The following is a 26859-nucleotide window of genomic DNA, read 5'->3' on the forward strand; positions in this document are numbered from 1 at the left end:
TAAGGTGCACTACTGTGCTATCCAGCATGAGGATGGCATAATGCAAGTGGGATTTAACTCCGTTGATGGTTGCTTATGCTATGCTCACAGCAATGTAAAATCTTAGCCTTGATGTCCTTTTCCATTATCAGGAGCCCCCGGTGGCGCAGAGGGTTAAACCCCTGTGCCGGCAGGACTGAAGTCCAACAGGTCACAGGTTCAAATCCGGGGAGAGCACGGATGAGCTCCCTCTATCACCTCCAGCTCCTCATGCGGGGACATGAGAGAAGCCTCCCACAAGGATGATAAAACATCAAAACATCCGGGCGTCCCCTGGGCAACGTCCTTGCAGATGGCCAATTCTCTCACACCAGAAGCGACTTGCAGTTTCTCAAGTCGCTCCTGACACGACAAATAAATAAATAAATAAAAAATCAGGAGGTTTAAATCAAAGTGGTAATCCTTTGCTATCCAACCAGTAGCTTTACTTCTAAGAAATGTCATGTATCCAATGTTGAAGTAGTCTTTTTTCCATCAGTTGAGACCTGAACAATTTGTCAAAACATTCCCTTGTGCAAATATTCATTAACATAAATATCAAACACCCATAGGCAACAGCAATGATTGATATTGTTTATTTATTATTTTATCATTCCAGAACATCATTGGATATGTGTACATTAAAATGGTCTATTCAATAGGAGTGCAAAAAACATGCAGCACATAAAATTTGTTGTAGAGCAAAAATTGTAACAGTTACCCTGATCATACTGTATACAAAGAATTTATCTGTTGTGTATGTTCATAATATGTTACTTGATATTTTCCAGATAGCTTTCATCATTGGACTAAAATGCACATAATATGCTGCACTGAAGAAATAGCAAACATCAGTTGACCAGTAATAAGAAATGGTTCAGAAGATTATGAAGCATTTGGCAGCATTATGCACTGGATAATGATTGCATATTATTCAGATCATTTCATATGCACTGAATATAGTTGTCTTAGGCTAGTGGTTCTTAATCTGACATGATCCAATTGTCATCTTGGACTCATACCTATCTAAATTGGTTCTTGAACAGGTCAGAATGTATTTTGCATTTACTCTAAAGTTGCTTCAAGAAGGGAGAGGTCCATATTAGGTCAATAATTTGCTCATGAGGAAGAATTCAGTTTAGTGAGTCAAGACCAAATATGAAATACGAAAATAAAAAGCAAGAAAGGAGTTTCCTTTCAGCACATAACCTAGTGCTTTATAACATTTCTATGAAGAGTCCTTTATAAGAGCAAGGCCTCTTTTTTGTCCCCTGAGAAGAGTGGCTGTCCCCTTTCTGTGTCTCAGCTGGCATGATCAGTGTGGGAGTGTCCAAGGCAAACATCACTTGCCTCTTCACTCACTCCTAAGATGCCCAGATCTCAGAATCCGGTCCCTTTTCTCTGGCTCTGGGTTGTTGGAGTGAAATCTCAGGGCAAGAACAGTGCATTGGAAATTGCATACAGATTCTACTGTGTAACCCACTATAGTAGGCACTGCTGCTTGTAGTTTATTTCTGTAGATATTTTTCAGTTCAAAGAAGGCTGTAAACTGTTCTTTTGATCACTACTCCTATGTGCTGTTAAAAGAAGTGCCTCACAAAGGTGATAAAACAACTGAGTGGGGATATATGGTTTTTTCCTGTTTAATGTGGAACTTGGAAAGCTTTCTTGGGGTTGGCTTTTATTCTCCTCCTCCTGCTCATCCTCATGTGCTCTGAGCATCATGACATTGCTAAGGCCCACCTCTTCTGACATAAACAAGGAAAACTCTAGACTATAGGTTTTGGCTCTGATGTATCAGGGCCTAGGATGCTTCTGACGGCCCATCCAGACAGTACCTTTATCCCAGGAGCTTCCATAGCAAACAGGAGGGTGGCCAGATGCCATATCCTGTAAACGCGGACGCAATCACTACAAAAGGCAAAAAACACAAGATTTCCAGGTGCGGGAATATCACAGTTTTGAGCCAAATATCTGCATCTTCGAATTTCTGTATGTCTCTGCAATCGGAAATCACAGGATTTTTTATCTAGAATTGTTCCCGGGTTTTAGATATTTGCTCCTGATTGGCTGGTAGGAACAAAGAATGTGAAAGTTGACTAGAATGCAAAAACTTTGTTTGTGTGCTAGAAACTTTATGGAACATGTGGAGGGCACATTTTCTCTGGCCAGGACAAAGAACGGAACTTTTGCGGTGATTCACTGCAATGATTCTCTGCATATCCACATCTAAAGTTTTTTTCTTTTTTACAAATGCCAGTTTCCATCGTAAGTCCTGTGGCAGCCATTTTGGGAGCCTCTAAATCTCACTACAGAGCATAAAGTATGGGAAAAAAGGCAGAAATCTCGGGATGGTCACGGGATTTTTTGCCTGTTTAAAACTCATGATTTAGTGCTGTCTGGAAGTGCCCTGAGTCCTGACCAGCAACTTTACTCACATCACAGCTAGAAAATGAGTAATAAATACTACTTCAGGGAGGCAGCATGGGGTTGCCAAACTGAAAAATGGAGAGGATGTCTGGCTATATAAAAGAGGAAAATTCAGCACGTATTGCTTGTCATACAACCAGGTAACAAGCATCACCTTCTGGAATGTCTGCTTCCATGCAGCCATTGACAGCATTGGATTACAACTCTGGATACCCAGATTTGAATCCCCACTCAGCCATAGAAGCAGCCTGGGTGAGCTTGGGCAAGTTACAATCTCTCTGCCTTAGAGGAAGGCAAAAGCAAACTTCCCCAAAACAAATCTTGCCTAGAAAGCTTCTAGGTGACAATATAATGACTTGAAGGTACACATAACTCAGGGTCTTTCCAAACAACCATATCAAGGCAGATAACCCACAATATCTGCTTTGAACTGGATGATCTGAGACCACATTTCAATCCAGTTCAATGTGGATTTTATACAGCTGTGTGGAAGGGGCCTCAAACAGTAATGTTGTAAGAGGCGTTGTTGGATTTGGTTTCTCATTATGTTATGAGTCTGACCTTTCTGGGAAACAGAAGGGGGCTGAGGACAGGAGGAGGAGAAGCAGAAGCACCTGGCCTAGACTCTCCCATTGAGACTCAATGTGTGGTAGGAATCAAAATGAACTTGGCAGAGGGCCATATCAAAAAACAAGAACTAACAACAGCTGGGAAGTTGCACAAGCATGAAAACTTCTGGTTTGTGAGCTCTGACTACTTTCTGGTAAAAACCTGCTAAAAAAACATATTGTTTGGAGTCTTCTATTGTGTTTTGGTCTTGTGATTGGTTTGTGGGTAGTTTTACAACTCTGTTTAAGGAGATGCCTGGGAGTGCAGCTAACAACTCTTGACCTTGGACTGCAAAAATCCTAAGCGATCTTCCATTCCATTGAGAAATATTCCTGACCACCAATGATGACCTCGGATTTCTCAGGCCCCTCTCACACAGCTGAATCAAATCCTAGATTATCTGCTTTGAAATGGGATATATGGCAGTGTGGACTAAGATAATCCAATTCAAAGTAGATGTTGTGAGTTATTCTGCATTGATATTCTGGGTTACATGGCTGTGTGGAAGGGCCCTTAGGCTACAGAGTCCACAGTTTATCCAGCTTAACTTCACAGTAATTAGAAGTGAGTGAGACAAAGCATCCTTCCAGTAGGTGTACTTTTCTCTTGATAGCATCATTGTGCACAAAACTTGGACATATGTGCATAGCCCCAGCAAAAGCTCAGAATCCTTCTCTACCGAGGAGCTTGGAGTCAGACAAGTAGCTGCCAACATCCCATTGCTGAGCACTGGTGGTTGCTTGAAGAGTTGCAATTGCACATACAAATTATAACTAATAGTGCATCTATCCTGTACAATTAATGTGATTTGATACTTTAGCTACCATGCCTCCATGCTAGGAATCTTGGAAGTTGTAGTTTGGTGAGGCACCAGCATTCTTTGGAATATGAGGCTAATGGAAGAATGGGGACTTACTTCGACGAAGTGTTTGAGTGTGTGTTTGTGCAGAAAACAACATTTTTGTGTTGCTGATTTCTGTGCAAAAAAAATCTCCCTTTTTAACAGAATAAGTCCTGAACTACAAATATTCTCCTCCTCAGAGTTTCCCAACATTTAAAGAACTATTGTCATCCTTAAACACACACACAAAGAATGAATGATCGAGAGAGAGAGAGAGAGAGAGAGAGAGAGAGAGAGAGAGAGAGAGAGAAAGAAAACAGTCCTGGGAAAACCATTAAACAAGCAATTTCCCAAACAATAGCCCTGTAAGGACAGGGAAGAGGAGTCCAAAAAGAGTTGCAATGTTGGTGGGTGCCCCATCAGTACAGCTAGAGTCATGAACTAAACTGATCCCTGAAAAAGATGAGCTTTTCTGCGATGCTTCATAACACATAACCTCATTTCCACAGCCCTTCATGGTGACTTTTGCACTAACGGCTCCTGAATAGAAAACAAGAAAGAGGGAAAAGGGTTAATCCAGAGGGGGAAAGAACTTTGCCCTACAGGATGAAGCAGGGCTACTCAAAGTAGTGGTCTGTAGAGCCATGTCAGTCTACAAGCCTTTTGCTAATAAAGTAAGAATATGTCAGAATTCTATATGCACACTTAGGTCCATAACTACCTCAGATGCATAACTATGTAATGTCTCCTAGTCCAGCCTCCCCCCCCCCCCCCCGCCCCCATAACTCTTCTTTACTGGGCCTTACCTGAGCAGAAGGAGGACCATTCTGCTAGTAATTGGAGCATCAGCAGATGATGTTTTGACCCCACTACTGTTCTACCAGCCTGTGATGCTATGGTTTTAAACATGGACATGGTTTTAAAAATGGAATTTTCAGAGCTTTTCCCAATGCCCATACATCCTGATTTACTGCCATATTGTCCTATTTCTGCAGTAGGCCTAGGTTTACAGAAAATGCTATGTTGTTTGAGAAATCAGTGCTCCAAAGAAAAAGTTACTATTCAAGGATAACAGTACATCCAAACAAAATCGGCTAGCTAGTGGCTAGTTTAGAACCCCCAAGTTTTCCAGTTGTTCTGGAGCCATGTTTGCAACAGACTAACAGATACGATACAGTCATGGTCAGAGAACAATAGACTATAGTTGTGCCATAGTTGTGTCATTATTAGGATCCCACATGTGCTATAATGTCAATAAAAATCATAAACAACTAATGAACAACTGTATAGCTAGCTTAGACCAATGACATGATTTGTCTTTGGGAACTAATGAAAATGTATATTCCATTTACTGCCAAAGTGGTAAAAGCTCTGCAGCACCATTGGGGGTGGCGACAAATCCTTTGATTGCATTCCTATATGCTTGTTTGTTGTTATTGCTATTTATTTCAAAGTTTTCTTATATTTATTTCAAAGTTTTCTATACCGAGCTTCTCACCTCTTAGAGGGACTCAGCCCGGTTTACAACCATAAAAACATACAATCAGTAAAATATCATAGTTATGGTCATGCAATAAATAGGGTTGTTGTTTTTTTTTTTTTTTTGCAGTTTAAAAGATTCAAATTTCATGGTGTCCAGCCTTGCCCTCCCTATTAGAAAGGGGGCTTTTGCCTTTTGGGGGGGTGGGACATTTTGGTTTCTTTGCTCCTACAAGGCTGGCAAGGAATTGCAACAAAGGTCCTGCTTTAGATCTGGAAGCATCCCCTAACTGCAACTTACCTATCTCTTGCATGTGAAGTAAATCAGTGGGGCAATTGTGATTTTGGCAACAGGGCCATCATTGTAACAATGCAGGTACTATGAATTAGACTTGTGCATTTGGGACTTAGCTTGATCCATTTCGTGTTCGGCTTTCGGTTGGGCCCCCAATCCATTTTCGTCTGAGCTTCCCAAAATTGGGAGATCGGATATTTGTTTTCTGTTTTTGTTAAGTTTACATTTGGAGGCGGGGGGGACTTCACCCATAGACGCAAAGCGCTGGGCCTACGGATGCAGACTTTGGGCCTACATGGCCAAGCCTGATAGGGCCTGTAGCCAAGTGTCAAGTAAGGAGCGCTCCTTACTCGGTGCTTAGCTGCAGGCCCTGCCAAGCCCGGGTGAATAGGCCCAAAGCCTGTACCTGTAGGCTCTGGTGCTTTGGGGTGATGGGTGCAGGCTTCCTAGCCTTTGCATCCGGGCCTGGATATGAGCATATGCATATATGAATCCTTACCTGCAGAGGTAATCCCAGACAGCGAGAAGCATTTGTTTTCATCCCCAGTACATTTAACGATCTCCTCCTGGCACTCAGCATTCAAAGCATGGCAAGCCGGACATGATTTCCCATTCAAAGTGGTGTTTCTGGGTGGCACTGCAAGACATGTGAGTCACACAAGATTTGGAAGAGGAACAGTGTTGCAAAGTTGATTGAGGAAAACAGCTTGCATATATCATATACTTCTTGGTAACATTTAGCTATTTTGAGTGGTTAATTTTCTTGACTGTATGACCATATTCCAGAAGCATTCTCTCCTATGAGTTTTGGGGGCTGTATGGCCATGTTCCAGAAGCATTCTCTCCTGACGTTTCACCCACATCTATAGCAGGCATCCTCAGAGGTTGTGGGGTCTGTTGGAAACTAGGCAAGCGAGGTTTATGTATTTGCGACTGGCTGGGAGTCAACTGCATTAAGATCACTACTGATCTAAAGGTCATGAGTTCAAAGCCAGCCTGGGTCGGAGTGAGCGTCCGACTAATTTGTGTAGCTTGATGTCGACATTTGCAGCCCGAAAGACAGCTGCATCTGTCAAGTAGAAATTTTAGGTACCACTTATGCAGGGAGGTTAATTTACAACTCCATAAAAATCTCCAGCAAGCATGCAAAGAATGAGAAAGTACTTCATCAGTGCCACAAATGGACGGTGAAGCAACAGCTCCCCTGATGACCAGAATACCCTAATGAAAAAGCTGGAATATTAAATAGCCTCTGTGTGTCTGTCTATATATGTTGTGTGTCTATGGCATTGAATGTTTGCCATGTATATGTACATTGTAATCCGCCCTGAGTCCCCTGCGGGGTGAGAAGGGCGGAATATAAATACTGTAAAAATAAATAAATAAATAAATATTTGTGGAATGTCCAGGGTTGGAGAAATAACTCTTGTCTGCTTGATATGTAAATTCTCTTGTTAGAAACCTCCTCCAGCTGAATAGACCTTCTTTGTCCGATGCAGCTGTTAGCTAGTAAAGTAGGTTCAAGAGGGCATTTATGACCATGACAACAGGGCCACAACTCTAACTATGAACATTTAGTGAATACAGAACAATTAAAGTTATGTGACCCCAGGTTAGTGCTATAACTTAGAATGTCAGCCTAAAAATACAGCATGTTTCAAAAAGATTTGAAATTGCCATGTCTCTGAAACCATGAACCATCCATGAATGACATCCTTACTAGGGCTGGGCGGTTTTGTTTCCTTAATTCGTAATTCGTTAAAAATTCGTTATTTTTTGTTAACGAAGCAATAATGAACCATTCTGGAGCAGCTTAAAAATGAAACAAATTTTTCAATTCGTTTCGTAAATGCTTCGTATTTCGTTATGTATTCGTTTCGTTATTGGTTTGAGGTCGTTTCGTTATTATTTCCGTATGTCTGGGGCAAGTTTTATAGTTGTTTTTTGTTTAATTAGTGAAAAAATTTATAATATCACACCAACAGTCAACAACAGAGGGAGAGGGAAGCTTCAGAAGTTCCCCCTGTCCCATTTGGAGGTTTTTTAGCGTATTGCGCGGTCGCGTCCGCCATTAACGAATCGATTCGTTATTGTTTCGTTATTGTTTCGTTATTGTTTTGTAATTTTTTACCATTTACGAAATTTCGTAAATATCGAACTTTTTTTTAAATATCGAAACGCAAAAAAACCCAAAAAACGAATCGATTTTAGAAACAAATTTTTCCGTTGTTACCCAGGCCTAATCCTTACCCCTTGACAGAGTGGGACATAGAGGTGCAAATGATTGCCACTTGATGCCTCTCCCAGAAACCACCCCCATAGCCTCAGTTGTTTGCAAGATGGTGACCCCGCAACATAAGCCAGTGTGTGTTGTGTTCTTGCAAATCTCTGAGGCTAGGAGATGGTTAGAAGCTAGAAGAGGCATCTAGCGGTAATCAAACTCCATACCCTACTCTTTCAATTGGTCATGAGCAGTTCGTCATTGCAGAGATATAACAATTTCAAATTGGGTCCATCTTTTGGAAACACTTCGCAGGTACCTCAGCAAGTTGGAGAGGAGCCCCGGTAGCGCAGTGGGTTAAACCCCTGTGCCAGCAGGACTGAAGACCAACAGGTCGCAGGTTCGAATCCGGAGAGAGGCGGATGAGCTCCCTCTATCAGCTCCAGCTCCTCTTGCTGGGACATGAGAGAAGCCTCCCACAAGGATGATAAAAACATCAAAAATAAAAATCATCCAGGCGTCCTCTGGGCAACGTCCTTGCAGACGGCCAATTCTCTCACACCAGAAGCAACTTGCAGTTTCTCAAGTCACCTCTGACACGACAAAAAAAAAAAAACAAGTTGGAGAAGAGTTCAAGGGAAGTCTATCATTGTCCAAGATCAAGCCTACACTGGTTGGTAAATCCAGGGTAGATCCAGAGTTTAAATGGCCTAGACAAGTGGTTCTCAACCTATGGGTCCCCAGGTGTTTTGGCCTACAACTCACAGAAATCCCAGCTAGTTTACCAGCTGTGAGGATTTCTGGGAGTTCAAGGCCAAAACATCTAGGGACCCACAGGTTTAGACCGTCCTGGGAGGCAGCCACATATACACTTCCAAACCTGCTGAAGATATGGGTTGGAGTCTCTATGCTCCAGCTATGCCAAGGTCACATCATTCCACAAGAGAGATCCTTTACTCTCTGTGTTGTTATTGCCTTTACCAGAGGGCTGCAGAACTCCACTCTAGACACCCATGGACATCAGCAGAGATGTCCATGAGGCCATGAAGAAAGGGGCCAATCACCACATCTTTCTGGTTGCACTGGTGCCTCTGTTGATGTCCTCACAGAATGTCCAATAATTGTTATCATCATCATAATCACACCCAATTTGGGGGGGGGGGGGGGTGAACACGTCAAACTACTCTGGCACTTCTGAATTCAGACTGACAGAGTTTTGGATCATAATACTCTTGATTTCTCAATCGTAGAAATAAAACAAGTATAGATCTCTGATGTTGCAATCCCAGGCAACAGTAGGATTGATGAGAAGCAACTGGAAAAGTTAACATAATACGAGGATTTAAAGATAGAATTACAAAGACTCTAGCATAAGGCAGTAAAGGTGTCTCAGTGGTGATCGGCACACTGGGTGCAGTATCTAAAGACTTTGGCCTGCACTTAAAAACAATCAGCGCTGACAAAAATATCACCTGTCAGCTGCAAAAGGTCACTCGACTGGATTCTGCATACATCATTTACCGATACATCACACAGTCCTGGGCACTTGGGAAGTGTTCAACATGTGATCAAATACAAAAGCCAGCACAGTGATCTTGTTTGCTATATATTAATATTGTTATGTATCTTATTATTATTGTTGTTGTTGTTATTGTTGTTGTTATTATTCTTAAACAAAGTATAGATCGTCGATTTCGCAATCCCAGGTGACAGCAGGATTGCAGAGAAACAACTGGAAAAGCTGACACGATATGAGGATTTGAAGATCAAACTGCAAAGACTCTGACACAACCCAGTCAAGGTGGTCTTAGTTGTGATCGGCACACTGGGTGCAGTGCCTAAAGACCTTGGTCTGCACTTAAACACAATCGGCACTGACAAAATTACCATCTGCCAGCTGCAGAAGGCCACTTTACTGGGATCTGCACGCATCATTCGCCGATACATCACACAGTCCTAGACACTTGGGAAGTATCAGACGTGTAATACAATTCAACAGCCAGCACAGTGTCTGCTGTGGACTCATCTTGTTGAGTTTCAAATAATAATAATAATAATAATTATTATTATTATTATTATTATTTTGTCATGTCAGGAGCAACCTGAGAAACTGCAGTTCACTCCTGTTGTGAGAGAACTGGCTGTCTGCAATGACGTTGCCCAGGGGACACCCAGATGATTTTATGTTTTATCATCCTTGTGGGAGGCTTCTCTCATGTTCCCGCATGAGGAGCTGGAGCTGATAGAGGGAGCTCATCCGCCTCTCCCCAGATTTGAACCTGTGACCTGTCGGTCTTCAGTCCTGGCGGCACAGGTCTTTAACCCACTGCGCCACCAGGGGCTCCTCCTCCTAATAATAATAATAATAATAATAATAATAATAATAATAATTTGACCCTTCCTGCAGCTCGAGGCATAATTCAACATCATTAGAACAAGAGATAAAACACTATTAAAACACATACAACAAGATGCACAGAGTTAAAATACAAGTTAAAATCCACTGATGAAATGAAGATTAAAATTTACAACTTAAAATTGGCTGGGTAGGACTGATAGAAGGGATGGATCTTCAGTTGTGTCTTAAATTTCAACAGCTGATCTAGCTTTTGAAGTTCTTCCAGCAGGTCATTCCACGGTCTGTCCACAAACAGCAAGGAGCTCATATAGAATGGTGAATGGGAATGGTGGCCATCTCTGCAGATGGCCACAGAGACAAGGAGATGGTGGCCATGCCTCCAGGAAGAGCGTGGATGAGCTCCCTCTGTCATCTCCGGTTCCCATGTGAGGCCATGAGAGAAACCTTCCACAAGGATGGTAAAACATCAAAAACAACTATCCCCTGGGCAATGTCCTTGCAGATGGCCAATTCTCTCACACCAGAAGTGACTTCCAGTTTCTCAAGTTGCTCCTGATACACACAAAAATGTGAACACAAAACCGGTTCAAGTCAGACTCAATTGTGTTGCCCACACTGCTCCAAAGCTGTGAGTTTACTCCAGCATTCCAGGCAAACTTCAGATCATCCTCCAACTTTTCCTCATGTGTAGCTAAACTGGTTTCATCTAGTTTAGCCTGCAAAAGTTACCAGAAGTGGAGAAATTTCCTGGGGACAGCCAGAAACAAACACAGGCTGTCTGGGTTATAATGCCTGTGCAGATAAGTCCTAAGTTTAATTTCTCCTCCATGATGACATGATGGCAACAGTCTTGGACAGCAATGGCTCCCAAAGTGACCCATTTAAGGTGGAATCGGGTGTCAAACAGGGATGTGTTATTGCCCCAACTTTATTCTCCATCTTCATCGCTATGATACTTCACCTTGTTGATGGGAAGCTTCCCACCGGAGTGGAAATCATCTATCGGACAGATGGGAAGCTGTTTAACCTCAGCAGACTGAAAGCCAAAACCAAAGTTACAACAACATCTGTTATAGAACTCCAGTATGCTGATGACAATGTCATCTGTGCGCATTCAGAAGAAGATCTACAAGCCATTCTAAACACCTTCGCAGAAGCATACACGAAGCTTGGCCTGTCACTGAACATCGAGAAAACCAAAGTGCTGTTCCAGCAGTCACCAGCCATCCCCTCCCCAATGCCAGAGATACAACTTAATGGTGTAACATTAGAAAATGTTGACCATTTCCGCTACCTTGGCAGCCACCTCTCCACTAAAGTCAACATCGACACCGAAATACAATACTGCCTGAGCTCTGTGAGTGCAGCATTTTCCCGAATGAAGCAGAGAGTGTTTGAGGACCGGGACATCTGTAGGGATACCAAGGTACTTGTCTATAAAGCTATTGTCTTCCCAACCCTGCTCTATGCCTGCGAAACGTGGACTGTCTACAGACATCACATGCAACTCCTGGAACGATTCCATCAGTGCTGCCTCCGGAAAATCCTGCAAATATCTTGGGAAGACAAGCGGACAAACGTCAGCGTGCTGGAAGAAGCAAAGACCACCAGCACTGAAGCAATGGTCCTCTGACATCAACACCGCTGGACCGGCCACGTTGTCCGGATGCCTGACCACCGTCTCCCAAAGCAGTTGCTCTATTCTGAACTTAAGAATGTTGGTGGACAGGAAAAGAGATTTAAAGATGGCCTCAAAGCCAACCTTAAAAATTCTGGCATAGACACTGAGAACTGGGAAGCCCTGGCCCTTGAGCACTCCAGCTGGAGGTCAGCTGTGACCAGCAGTGCTGCAGAATTCGAGGAGACACGAGTGGAGGGTGAAAGAGAAAAACGTGCCAGGAGGAAGGCGCATCAAGCCAACCCCGACCGGGACCGCCTTCCACCTGGAAACCTATGCCTTCACTGTGGGAGAAGATGCGGGTCAAGAATAGGGCTCCACAGCCACCTACAAACCCACAAACATAGTAATCAAGGAAGACCATCTTACTCGTCCAACGAGGGATCGCCTAAGTAAAAGTAAATGCCTGTGCAGATAAGTCCTAAGTTTAATTTCTCCTCCTATGCAACTTCCTTTGCTCTGCAATCATTTCTGTGATTCTGACTGATACTATTTAGTAATCTGCCCACCCAGTGAGCAGAGAGAAGGAGCCAATCATAAAAGTGCTGAATCCGCACGTAATATTGAGGTTCAGGGCTATTTTGAGGGGAAAGTTCAGCTGAGGGTGTGAACTAAGGATAATGAATGCCTTGTGCTCTTGTTTATTTTCCACTTGCCTCAGTTGAAGAAATTCCAGTTTCACCTCCCACTATATACTTAAGAATGTACACCATGAAGGGGTTTGTAGAACATACTCAAAAAGCTATCCTGTATGCTACATGGATGACTGCTCCCTAGACCACAGTTCTTGAAGACATATATAGGGCAAGCCAAGGCAAGAAAAGTAGTGGTTGTTTTATAAAAATATAATTAGAACAAGACTTATCCTCGGTACCAGCCTAGAAGACTATATACTTTTTAAAGCTGAGGATAAAAAGATGAAGATGAGAGTCAATGTGATGTAGTAGTTTAAGAGTTGGACTAGGGGTGCATCTGCACTGTAGAATCAATGCAGTTTGACACCACATTAACTATGTGGATATGATATGGAATGTTGGGAGTTGTAGTTTGGTGAGGCAGCAGCCCTCTTTGGAAAGGAAGTCTAAAGACCTTGCAAAACTACAGCTTCTAGAGTTCCATAACATTGAGCCATGACAGTTAAAGCGGTGTCTAGCTGCATTACTTCTATACTCCTTGGACTCTGGACACTAGGGTTACAATTCTGATTTCACCATGGAAATCCTGGGTTGGTTATGGAATCATATCCTCACAGCCTAAGAGGATGGCATGGGCAAGTCTCCTCTAAACAAGTCCCTCCAAGAAGAAACCCATAAGTAGTTCACTTTAAAGTTGGAAATGGCTTGAAGACACACAATGACAACTATGATGAAGAGCTGGGAAAAAGTCTAAGAGGAAGAGGGGTGGAATTGGAATCACATACAAGGTGGTGGGGCCTTTTTGCAGTCATCCCCGGTGCAGCACATTCCGTTAGTTCTGCTTACTCCTGCTTTGCCCATGCTGAGAGAAGCAAGGCCTTGGTTACACATTTTGGATGGGACACAAGTCTTCATGACGGCAGTTTGTCCTGGAAGAGTCAAAAAGCAGACAAGACAGTTGATGTAGATCAGTGGTTCTCAACCTTCCTAATGCCGCGACCCCTTAATACAGTGGTTCTCAACCCTAATGACCCCTCAATACAATCCCTCATGTTGTGGTGACCCCCAACCATAAAATTATTTTCGTTGCTACTTTCATAACTGTCATTTTGCTACTCTTATGAATCGTAATGTAAATATCTGATTTGCAGGATGCATTTTCATTCACTGGACCAAATACCCAATACACCCAAATGTGAATTCTAGTGGGGTTGGGGGAAGATTGAGTTTGTAATGTGGGAGTTGTCGTTGCTGGGATTTATAGTTCACCTATAATCAAAGAGCATTCTGAACTGCACTAGCGATGGATTTGAACCAAACTTGGCTCCCATGACCAATGGAAAACACTGGAAGGGTTTGATGGGCATTGATCTTGAGTTTGGGAGTTGTAGTTCACCTATATCCAGAGAGCACCGTGGACTCCTGCAATGGTGGATCTGGACCAAACTTGGCACGAATACTCAATATGCCCAAATGTGAACACTGGTGGAGTCTGGGGAAAATAGATCTTGACATTTGGGAGTTGTAGTTGCTGGGATTTATAGTTCATTACAATCAAATAACATTCTGAACTCCACCAATGATATAATTGGCTCAAACTGCCCACATGGTATCCCTATGACCATCAGAAAATATTGTGCTTTCTGATGGTCTTTGGCGACCCCTCTGACACCCCCTCACGACCCCCTCAGGGGTCCCGACCTCCAGATTGAGAAACACTGATGTAGATGAAGTACACCACTTACAACTATGTGCATTTGGTGCTAGAAAATAACTCCTTTTAACTTTTTCAAAAAGAGGGCATGTAAAGCCACACTTGGGCACACATACATCACTATCAGGATCTCCCCACCCCACAAACATTTCCAAAGGAAACGGGAGAGCTTTTGCACAACTAAAACATGTGTCCAGTTGTGCCTGTACCTTGGAAAGCCAGACTTGATCGCAGTGGTCCATGCTCTCGTTACATCCTGATTGTTGTTGTTCATTCGTTCAGTCGGTTCTGACTCTTTGTGACCTCATGAACCAACCCACGCCAGAGCTCCCTGTTGGCCATCACCACCCCCAGCTCCTTCAAGGTCAAGCCAGTCACTTCAAGGATGCCATCCGGATAGACTACTGCAATGCGTTCTATGTGGGGTTGCCTTTGAAGACTGTTCGGAAGCTTCAGTCCAACGGGCAGCAGCCAGGCTGCTCACTGAAGTGGCGTACAGAGAGAGGATATCCCTCCTGTTGTGTCAGCTCCACTGGCTGACAGTCTGCTACCAAGCACAATTCAAAGTGCTGGCTTTATCCTATAAAGCTATAAATGGTTCTGGACCAGTTTACCTGTATGAACATATCTTCTTCCATGAGCCGACAAGGAGATTGGGGAGGCTCTGCTCTTGATCCCAGCTCCTTTGCAGGCATGGTTGGTGGGGATGAGAGACAGGGCCTTTTCAGTGGTGGCCCCTCGGCTATGGAACTCTCTTCTGAGCTAAATTAGATCAGCCCCCTCCCTCCTAACCTTTAGAAAAGGCTAAAAAGTGGTTATTCAACCAAGCATTCAATGAGTAATCTATCAGTACAATAAGAAAATATATTTATTTTATTTACTTCATTTATATACTGCTTTTCTCAGCCCTTGGGCGACTCAAAGCGGTTAACAATAGCAAAATTCAATGCTCAACATCACAAAAAGAGTTTAAAAACAGTTAAAAACAATGATATAATAAACTATCAGTTAAACATAACTATAACATCTCATTAGCGTCTCATAGGTAGAATCAAGATCCAATCTCATAATCCGTTGTTCCATGTTCCTATATTCAATACACTAGTATTGTCATTCTAGTCCATGTCCTTTAAACTCTACAAACATCTACTGTCCGAAGGCCTGGTCCCAAAGCCATGATTTTAATTTATTTCTGAAAGCCAGGCGGGAGGGAGCAGATCTTACCTCATTTGGGAGTGTGTTCCATAGGCGAGGGGCCACCGCCGAAAAGGCCCTGTCTCTCGTCCCCGCCAGACGCATTTGCGCAATTGACGGGAGCGAGAGCAGGGCCTCCCCGGATGATCTTAGATTACGAGATGGGACGTAGGGGTGTATGCGTTCGGACAAGTAAGCTGGGCCAGAACCGTATAGAGCTGAAATATGGCAACAACAAATTGAAAGGGCCATGGAATACGATATTGGATTGCATGATTTTAAATAATTGGTTTTAAGGATTTATTATGTTTTAACAATTTTTTTAATACTTATGTTTTTATTATGTGTGTTTTTGGCATCTATTTGTTGTTGTAAGCCTCCTTGAGTCCTCTACAGGGTTGAGAAGGGCGGGGCATTAAATACAGTAAATAATAAATAAATATATTTTCTAAACATCAGGTTGTTTACATCACAAGTTAGATGGCATATTATAGTCCTTGGAAACCGGGGATTTTTTTAACCAAAACTAAGTAGCAATGAAATTCTTACTCATCCTCTCCTTCAACTCTTTCCCACTTACCCATGGTATCCATAGAAATGATGCTGCAGGAATCTTTCTCAGGGGGGCATGTTATTTTATTCCCATGACAATTCCTCCCTAAGGCCATGCATTCCTCACATTCCAAAGACGCTCCTAAAAACAAAGGAAAAGCAACATCAGTATCATTTATTTATTATTATTTCTATATAATAACTTACAGACACAGAAACACACACATAATTTTCAAACCTCTCTCCCTGAGATTCTTCCTTCTCATCCAGAGGACCAAAAAAGTAGATCCAAGACTTGAGAAATCTGGAAATCTGGTATGCCCGACTTCTACCTCTCACTTCTAGGGGTTCAAACAGAGACTTCAAGTAGCAATAAGAATGAGGCTTCATCTTCAAGTACTTCAGGAGATGAGAGAACTGGAGCCACCGCTAATAATAATGGAAACCAATGTGGGATGCAGAATAAAACCATCACATGTTATTGTTAATGCATAGTTCTGTTAGTACGGGATCTTATGAGTGCTGAATGAAAAGTAATGCCTCCACCTCCTCAACAAATTGCAGTACTGGTATGCAGCAGGTACTGGTTTGTTCAGTAGATTCTCCTCTACAGTTCCATTTTAGCAGGAAGTCTTAGCATTGAACAGTTGTGTTGTTAAAGTGTGAAGTATGGAACCCTGCACAGACAGTCGGTCAATGCGACTTAAGCGATGTGCAGTCATTGAATTATTGAGAGCAGAAGGTGCAGGCCTGTAGCGAGGGGGGGGGGGGGGTTAGGGGACTTTGTGACTTCGTGAAACCGGAAAAGTTAAATAGCCTCTGTGTGTCTGTCTATAAATGTTGTGTGTATAAAGCTATTGTCCTCCCAACCCTGCTACATGCCTGTGAGATGTGAACTGTCTACAGAAGTCACATGCAACTCCTGGAACGATTCCATCAACGCTGCCTCCGGAAAATCCTGCAAATCTCTTGGGAAGACAGGCGGACAAATGTCAGCGTGCTGGAAGGAGCAAAGACCACCAGCATTGAAGCGATGGTCCTCTGCCATCAACTCCACTGGACTGGCCACGTTGTCCGTATGCCCGATCACCGTCTCCCAAAGCAGTTGCTCTACTCCGAACTCAAGAACGGAAAACAGAATGTTGGTGGACAGGAAAAGAGATTTAAAGATGAGCTCAAAGCCAACCTTAAAAATTCTGGCATAGACACTGAGAACTGGGAAGCCCTGGCCCTTGACCGTTCCAGCAGGAGGTCAGCTGTGACCAGCAGTGCTGCAGAATTTGAAGAGGCACGAATGGAGGGCGAAAGAGAGAAGTGTGCCAAGAGGAAGGCGCGTCAAGCCAATCCCAACCGAGATAGCCTTCCAACTGGAAACCAATGCCCGCACTGCGGAAGAAGATGCAGAGCAAGAATAGGGTTCCACAGCCACATATGGACCCACAAGAATACTGGAAGACAATCCTCCTTGGAAAACGAGGGATTGCCTAAGTAAGTAAGTATATGTTATGTGTCTATGGCATAGTATGTTTGCCATGTGTATCTGCATTGTGATCTGTCCTGAGTCCCCTGCGGGGTGAGAAGTCTGGAATATAAATACTGTAAATAATATATATATTATATAATTATGATAACTCGCCAACAACAAAAGGTAAATTGAGTTTTGGATAGCTCTGTCAGTCATGGCCCCTTTCCCCCGCCTGATGCAGGAAAATGCAACACAGCAAGGCGCATTGCCACCCTTTCCCTGTCTGATGGGAGCAGAGACAGTTCTGTGACAAGCAAGACCAGCCAAGCAAGCAGGGAAACAAATGTGAAATGCAGTTCTATGCTGGCTCAGTTAAGAACGAAATACCCCCATGGGTGCTGTCCTAGTTTTCCTGCTGTTCAGTTCGTTTTGCAACACTCCACATCAGTCAGCAAAGAAGTCACACTTCCCAGTTTCCTTTCTTCTCTTTTCCTTTGTTTTTTTTTTTTTTGGGGGGGGGGTAGATTCTAGTCACCTACACACTCCTCCTATTTAATTCATTTGCTAAACATAATGCAATGTTATTCACAACCTAGAAGGAAAGGTTCCATCGTAGCAAAATAAATAGAATCAATATGCAGTCAGCCCCACTGTCTGATGGGAAAAGAAGAGTGGGTGCGCCGGGTGCCAGTGATTCCCGGTGAAACAGACCAAAACGGGGGGGGGGGGGCATCAATATGATGAGGTCCCTAAACCCACAAATGTGAAGGGCTGACTGTATTTAGAAGTCTTACTCCAAATAACTAAATATACTACACAACAAAAACACATAATTATTGAAAGGAGGTGGGAGGGAACATGTGGTTTTCAATGTCTCCATTGCCCAGTTGCTCTACTTGTACTATTTCTATGGTATAAGCAGGGGCGGCTCAACTCATTACGCAAAGTAAGCATTTGCAGTATAGTTGATTTTGCCCAGGGGCACTCTTGAGGCGCTCTTGGAGGAAAATAGACCTTGACATATGTGAGTTGTAGTTACTGGGATGTATAGTTCACCTACAATCAAAGAGCATTCTGAACTCCACCAATGATGGAATTGAACGAAATATGGCACACAGAACTCCCACGACGAACAGAAAATATATATCAGTGATAGGGGGGGGGGGGGCAAAAATACTGTTTGCTTACCGTTGAAAATTAACTAGGGCCTCCTCTGGGTATAAGCGTATCTCTATTGCTATTTGTTGAATCCTAACACTGATAATCTCCTCCAATAGTTTCTCAGAAATACAATTATTGGGTGCCGGACATTTTGAAAACTCCAGCACTGTTTTTGATGTGAGGAGGAACTCTATGATTATGGTTGTTTGGGAAAGTTGTTGAGCTGGGCAGAGATTTCATCAAAGAAGACTTAGCTATTTACAGGCTTTGTCCTCATCTAGTCCTTTTACCATCCATCAGGCAGTTGGTTGATCTGCCACCACACCCTTCAGCTCAGTGTTTCTCAACCTGGGGTTTCAGACCCCTGGGGGGTTGTGGGGGGGGGGGTTCAGAGGGGTTGCCAAAGATCATCAGAAATCACATATTTCTGATGGTCTTAGGAACCTCTTTGGCAGAGAAGGCTGAAGATCTCTCTGTCTGTCCTTCTCTTTCTTTTTGGAAGCTGACGGTGAATCCCCCCACCAAAAGCCCTCTTTCTGCTCTCTGGATTTAAGTGAACTTCAACTCTAGAACTCAAAATCAATGCCCACCAAACCTTTCCAGTATTTTCTGTTGGTCATGGGAGCTCTGTGTGCCAAGTTTGGTTCAATTCTATCATCGATGGAGTTCAGAATGCTCTTTGATTGTAGGTGAATTGTAAATCCTAGCAACTACAACTCCCAAATGACAAAATCAATCCCCACGCAACCCCACCAGTACTCAGATTTGGGTGTATTGGATATTTTTGCCCAATTTGATCCAGTGAATGAAAATACATCCTACATATCAGAGAAGAGTGAAGGGGCCAGGGGACAGTTCCATCTTGTCTCCTGCATATGCCATCAGTTGGGGAGCCCTCCCCAAGTACCAACTGCTGCTGTGGGCCAGAGTAAAGGGGGGGGGGCAGGAGACAGTTCCATCTTGTCTCCTGTGCTATGCTAATAATATTTATTTATTTATGTATTTATTTTATTTACTTTATTTGTATACCGCAGTTTCTCAGCCCGTAGGCGATTCAACGCTTTTAACAACAGGAGCAAAAATTCAATGCTAACATCATACAACTATTTAAAAACAATTAACAATTAACACCATAATATACTAAGTAATTACACATCAGTGAACAACTCATTAGCATCTCATAACTAGAATCATGATCCAGCTCGTCATCCGTAATTCCGTTTTCCTATATTCATTGCACTGCCTATCCAAACGCCTGTTCAAATAGCCAGGTTTTCAGTTTTCTTTTCTTCAGTTTCTACTATAATGTAATGTAATATAATATATTGTATATACATATAATATTTATAATATTATAATGTAATACAATATAGTACTAATACGATATTATAAGTATATATTTTATATTACATGTAATATTATTACTACTACTAATAATAATAATATAACTTTATTTTTATACCCCGCCAACCATCTCCCCTAGGGGACTTGGGGTGGCTTACAAGGGCATGCCCAAGATTACAATTAAAACACAACATGTAAAACACTTTAACCAATTAAAATAACAGATAGAACAAATGACAACACAATTGAAAGCAATATAAAAATAATATGGCTGAAAGAAACATAGCTGAGGTACAAAATAAATGAGTATAATACATTTTTGCAGGAGTGCAGGAAAGTGCAACAATACAGTAAAATGGGCAGGAAATACTGTCAAGCACTTGTTGAGGTAGGACATATGCCAATGTAAAATGCTGGCCGGTGTAAAGTGCGGAACTTCAAGTAGGGACAAGAAAATTACTGGTGAGCTGCTTAGTCAAAAGCACATCGAAACATCCAGGTTTTTAGTTGACTACGAAAGGAGGACAAGGTGGGAACCTGTCTGATCTCCCTAGGGAGGGAATTCCAGAGCTGGGGGGCCACCACCAAGAAGGCTCTCCCCCTCATCCCCATCAACCGTGCATGAGATGGCGGGGGAGAGAGAGCAGTGCCTCCCCAGAAGATCTCAAGGTACGCACTGGTTCATACAATATGATATAGTACAATATAGTGATGATATAGTACAATATAGTAATATATAATACTGATATTGTACTGTTCTAATAATATAATATATTGTATGTATATATATCTTGTAAGCCGCTCTGAGTCCCCTTTGGGGTGAGAAGGATGGCATATAAATGTCATAAAATAAATAAATAAATAAATATCAGATATTTATATGCATATCAGATATATATGTGTGTGTGTGTGTGTGTGTGTGTGTGTGTTTGGCGGAGATGAGAGACAGGGCCTTCTCAGTGTTTCCTCCCCGACTATAGAACTCCCTTCCTGGAAATATTAGATCAGCCCTCTCCTTCCTGTCCTTCAGAAGGATGGTTAAGACCTGGTTTTGCTACCAAGTGCAATGAGGCAATAATAGAATGGTGTCATAAGATGGTTTTTAAGCAACTGCTTTTAAAGTAGATATAAATGATTTTAAAATTTGTGTATATTTATAGTTTTACTAGAACTCCCAAATGTCAAGATTCTATTTTCTCCAAACTCCATCAGTGTTCACATTTGGGCTTATTGAGTCTTCGTGTAGAGTTTGGTCCAGATCCATCATTGTTTGAGTCCACAGTGATCTCTGGATGTAGGTGAACTACAACTCCAAAACCAAAGGACAATGCCCACCAAACCCTACCAGTATTTTCTGTTGGTTATGGGAGAACTGTGTGCCAAGTTTGGTTCAGTTCCATCATTGGTGAGGTTCAGAATGCACTTTGTAGGTGAACTATAAATCCCAGCAACAACTCCCAAATGACAAAATCAATTTTTTTGAGTGAAGGACATACATTGGACTGTTAGGTGTACTGTGTCCAAATTTGGTGTCAATTCGTCCAGTGGTTTTTGAGTACTATTAATCCCACAAATGAACATTATATTTTTATTTATAAAGATGTCCCGGCATTGAGTGCCATATATATGTTGTGCTCCGCCCTGAGTCCCCTGCGGGGTGAGAAGCGCAGAATATAAATGTTTTGAATAAATAAATATTTACATTACAATTCATAACAGTAGCAAAATTACAGTTATGAAGTAGCAACGAAAGTAATTGTATGGTTGTGGTCACCACAACATGAGGAACTGTATGAAGGAGTTGCAGATTAGGAAGGTTGAGAAACACTGCTTTAGTTATTTGACTCTATGGATGTCATGGACTAACACAGACACAAACAAATGGATCAGACAGCAAATCAAGCCTGAACTTTCCCTGTCAGCCAACATGATTAAACTGAGACATATCATGAAACAAATGATTCATTGGAAGAGATGACAATGCTAGCTAGGTAAAGGTGATGGTAGTAAGAAAAGAGAAAGATCATAACACCGATGGATAGACTCTCCGGAGGATGCCACCGCCCTGATTATGCAAGTCCTGAACATGGAAGTTAAAAATAGAGTGCCATAGAGTCAACATAAGTTGAAGTGAACATGACAGCAAATAAGGACAACTGGGTTGTTGTAGGTTTTTTCGGGCTATATGGCCTCACTACCTCTGAGGATGCTTGCCATAGATGCAGGCGAAACGTCAGGAGAGAATGCCTCTACACCATGGCCATATAGCCCGAAAAAACCTACAACAACCCAGTGATTCCGGCCATGAAAGCCTTCAACAATAATAAGGACAACATTTCTAAACAAGTGCCAGGTTTTGTTTTTCCTCCTCCTCTTCATATTCCTTTTCCAACTTCTCTGTTCCATTTTAACCATGAGGACAGAGGCTCTCTTATTCTCATCATAGCATGCACTAATTCCAAAATCTAGTGTGGTTCCTGAGTGGTGCATTCAGAAAGTTTAAAGAGTGAACTCTGTTAATGATGATGATGATGATGATTCCTTATTTATACCCCACCACCATCTCCCCAAGGGGACTCGGGGTGGTTTACATGAGGCCAAGCCCAACAGTACAGCAAAGCAAATATACAACATAAATACAAACAGTAAAATATAATGAAATAAAAAATAAAATACAAAACAATATACCGTATATACTCAAGTATAAGCCGACCCGAATATAAACCAAGGCACCTAATTTTACCACAAAAAACTGAGAAAACAGATTGACTCAAGTATAAGCCAAGGGTGGGAAATGCAGCAGCTACTGATAAATTGCAAAATAAAAATAGATACCAATTAAATTACATTAATTGAGGAATCAGTAGGTTATATATTTTGAATATTTACAAAAATGGTAATTTAAGATAAGACTGTCCAATTCTGATTAAATGATTATTTACCTTCTTCAATGTAAATGTGCTTATGTATCCTTCCAATAATAATAGAGAGTAAAATAATAAATGGAATAAAATAATAATAGAGTAACATAACAAATGTAATAATAACAATAATAATAAAAAGAGTAAAATAATGAATGCAGCAATAACAATTATACAGTAAAATAATAAATGTATAATGATAGAGTAAAATGATAAATGTAATAATAATAATAATAAATAGAATAAAATAATAAATGAAATAATAATAATAATAATAATAATAATAATAACAACAATAACAGTAATAAGAGTAAAATAAGAAATAACCTTGACTCAAGTATAAGCCGAGGGAGACTTTTTCAGCCTAAAAAAAAGGCTGAAAAACTAGGCTTATATTCGAGTATATACAGTAAATGAATACACCAAACAATATAAAATTACAGTAATCACAGTGGGTAGGATGAGTTGCAAAGTTAAAATTTTAAAACACTGGGTAAGCAGGCCATGTAGTGTATCTAGAAGATTACCTCCCACGTTGGTGGGGCAGTGACTCCTCTTTGTATAATTTAGTGCATCTACACTGTAGAAGTAATGCAGTTTGACAACACTTTAACTACCATGGCTCCATGCTATGGAATACTACTGTATGCAATTAGGTGAGGCACAAGAACACTTTGGACGAGAAAGCTAAAGACTGCAGGTCCCATGATCCTATAGCATCGAGCCATGTCAAGTAAAGTAGTGTCCAACTTCATTAAAAATACCAGTAAATACTTAATAAGACAGTAAATCCTGAATTAATAATTCTGTAAATTGCATCAACAACTTGTTTTTTTCATTTGAGCTTCATCCAGAAAGACTATTTTGATCTACCAGTCATCTCAGCTCGGAGTAGATAGAAATTATTCAACAGCTAAGCTTCACCAATCATCACACTTCACAGAACACAACAAAATTCTTTATATCGCACCCATCTAACAGCATGCCAATATAAATGGAAATCTTTATGCATTCATTTCCAAGGGCTTCAGCCCACACTATAGGAAAAGAAATGCACGGAAAAGGATGTTGACATCATTTGTAGCAAGGTATCAGGAAAACCGGGAGTTTTAAGAATCTCCCCCAGCCTCTCCTACTCACCCAAAGCTATGCAAGTGGCAATGAGACAGGTGGCAAAGGAGAGGGGCGTCATTCCAAAAGACATCGGGAAACTGGACCAGAGCTGCTTTACCAGCCTTGAACACAGCGACGTTTCTGGCTCTCTGAAGTTGTTGAGATGTTTTTGGAAGATGAGGGGGAAAACCCTGGCTAGCTTGTTTCTTGAAATGGGAGGAGACATCAAAAAAGGACAGTACACTTGGCACAGTTATATTCACTCAGAAATTTTTTTAAAAAGGAGATGGCAGGAAAGAACCCCCCCCCCTTCCAAATACAGATAGAAGCATCCACAAGATTCTAAAAGAGGCCAGCCAGTTACTTCCCAGAACACACTTTCTAAAGACACTTTTCTGCAACTAGTGCCAATTTAGTGCCAGTTGGGCAACAAACACAATGAGAACATTTGGCAGTTCATCCCTTTCTGCCTAGTGCAACATAATCCTATGGTCGGCCCCCTCTCTCCTGTCCTTTAGAAGGATGGTAAGAACTTGGCTGTGGGACCAAGCTTTCCGGACAGGGCAATAAAGCAGCAATAGGAAAGATTACCAGGCCAATTAGATTTGACGTGGATGACTAGGATGGTTTTAAATGGTGTGTTTTAATATTTTGATAAATGTTTTTAATGTTTATGTATGTATATAAGAATTTGTGTCCCGGCATTGAATGTTTTCCATATATATGCTGTGCTCCGCCCTGAGTCCCCTTCGGGGTGAGAAGGGCAGAATATAAATGTTTTAAATAAATAAATAATATATAAATGAAACCTGACATGGCAGTTTATAGATGCAACTATAAACTATAAAGGAGAACCCGGTGGCGCAATGAGTTAAACCCTTGTGCCAGCAGGACTGAAGGCCGACAGGTCACAGGTTCGAATCCAAGGATGAGCTCCCTCTGTCAGCTCCAGCTCCTTGTGAGAGAAGCCTCCCACAAGGATGGTAAGACATCAAAACATCCGGGCATCCCCTGGGCAACGTCCTTGCAGACAGCCAATTCTCTCACACCAGAAGTGACTTGCAGTTTCTCAAGTCGCTCCTGACATGAAAAAAGAAAGGTGCAACTGAAGGAGACATGGCTCACCATCAGGAGGTATGGAAAAGCAATCAACATACTTCATAGAACCATAAAGTTGGCAGGGCCACCCAGACCAAATTCCTAGCCATACAGAAACACCCAATGAAAACCCTCCTGACAGATGGATATCCAGCTTGCTTAAAAATCTCAGAGAATGAAACACCACTGCACTCTGAGGGCACTTCCAGATAGCACTAAATCATGTGTTTTAAACAGGGGTAAAAATCCCTGGACTACATACAGACCTGTTGGTCCCAGGGTTTCTGCCTCCCTTGTTAAAGACTTGATCCTTTGTTGCGAGATTTAGAGGCTCCCAAGATGCCCGCCAAGAGACTTCCACCAGAAACTTTGGTGTTATTTTTAAAAACCTCAAGATGCAGATGTTTGGATATTCAGAGAATCACTGCAGTGAATCACTGCAAATGTTCTGTTCTTTGTCCTGGCCAGAGAAACTGTGCCTTCCAGACATTTCATGAAGTATCTGCCACACAAACAAAGTTTATGGGGTAGGACCAATTTGCCCAAGTCAGCACTGCACAATAGAACAGGAACACACACTTTCAAGCCAAGAACAGAAATTTGTCATTATTGACACTTTTTAGAACCTGGCTGCCTGGACATCTGTCCAGACAGATTTGGTATGTACTTGTGGCATCAAACAACAGGGAGCTGCTCCTGGGTTATACATGGCTTTTCCTGATTGCTCTTCTTGCGAAAAGATGTACAACATTTACTAGGGGGCCACAACTTTGTCCTGGCCAGAGAAAATGTGGCCTCCACATGTTTCATGAAGTTTCTGGCACACAAACACAAGTTTTTGCCTTCTACTCAAGTATCACCTCCTTTTTAGGAACTGACCAATCAGGAACAAATATAGAAAAACCGGGAACAAACCTGGATAAAAAATCCAGTGCGGGGACATACAGACATACAGACAAAATTGCAATATTTCCACACCTGGAAATGTCATGGGTTTTGCTTTTTGTAATTATTGCTTCCATGTTTACAGGGAACAGCATCTGGCCACCCTTGCTGCAGAAGCTCCTGGGATACTTACTTACTTAGGCGATCCCTCTTTGACTGAGTAGGATTGTCTTCCAAGATCGGTGGACTGAGGGGTGGGTCCATAGGTGACTGTGGAGCCCTATTCTGTGGAGTTGATGGCGGTGGTCTTTGCTTTTTCCAGCACGCTGACATTTGTCCACTTGTCTTCCCAAGAGATTTGCAGGAATTTTTTTTGGAGGCAATGTTGAAGGAATCGTTCTAGGAGTTGCATGTGACATCTGTACATAGTCCATGTCTTGCAGGTGTATAGCAGGGTTGGGAGGACAATAGCTTTATAAACAAGTATCTTGGTCTCCCTACGGATGTCCCAGTCCTCAAACACTCTCTGCTTCATTTGGAAATAAGATGCACTTGCAGAGCTCAGGCGGTGTTGTATTTCCGTGTCAATGTTGACTTTTGTGGAGAGGTGGCTGTCAAGGTAGCGGAAATGGTCAACGTTTCCTAGTGTTACACCATTAAGCTGTATTTCTGGCATTGGAGGGAGGTTGGCTGGTGACTGCTGGAAGAGCACTTTGATTTTCTCAATGTTCAATGACAGGCCAAGCTTCTCATATGTTTCCTGGGATAAAGGTACTGTCTGGATGGGCCCCAATGCAGCATATTCCACTGCTAAACAGCTCTGACCATCAGCAAGTTCTTCCTAATG

General features: G+C 42.1%; 1 protein-coding gene across 1 annotated transcript; it reads right to left on the minus strand.

Annotated features, from left to right (window-relative positions):
* Positions 1–598: 598 nt before the first annotated feature.
* Positions 599–24255, minus strand: LOC137094893 (phospholipase A2 inhibitor and Ly6/PLAUR domain-containing protein-like). Its single transcript, XM_067460829.1, has 5 exons — positions 24057–24255; positions 16054–16167; positions 13351–13494; positions 6172–6309; positions 599–4438 (listed from the first exon to the last, which is right to left on the minus strand). The coding sequence occupies exons 1-5, from the start codon at positions 24253–24255 to the stop codon at positions 4233–4235; spliced, it is 801 nt and encodes a 266-aa protein (XP_067316930.1). The 3' UTR covers positions 599–4232.
* Positions 24256–26859: the final 2604 nt, after the last annotated feature.

This window comes from Anolis sagrei, chromosome X (assembly GCF_037176765.1).
Source record: "Anolis sagrei isolate rAnoSag1 chromosome X, rAnoSag1.mat, whole genome shotgun sequence".
NCBI lineage: Eukaryota > Metazoa > Chordata > Lepidosauria > Squamata > Dactyloidae > Anolis > Anolis sagrei.

Bases quoted from the DNA above. Each gene is read 5' to 3' on its own strand.
- LOC137094893 (XM_067460829.1), bottom strand. From the start codon at position 24,255: ATGTCTCCTCCCATTTCAAGAAACAAGCTAGCCAGGGTTTTCCCCCTC. The intron at 13,495-16,053 runs GTAAGTGGGAAA...TGACTCTTCCAG, and splicing joins CATTTCTATGGATACCATGG to GACAAACTGCCGTCATGAAG. The intron at 4,439-6,171 runs GTAAGGATTCAT...TTTTCTATTCAG, and splicing joins GTCTGGGATTACCTCTGCAG to GAGCCGTTAGTGCAAAAGTC.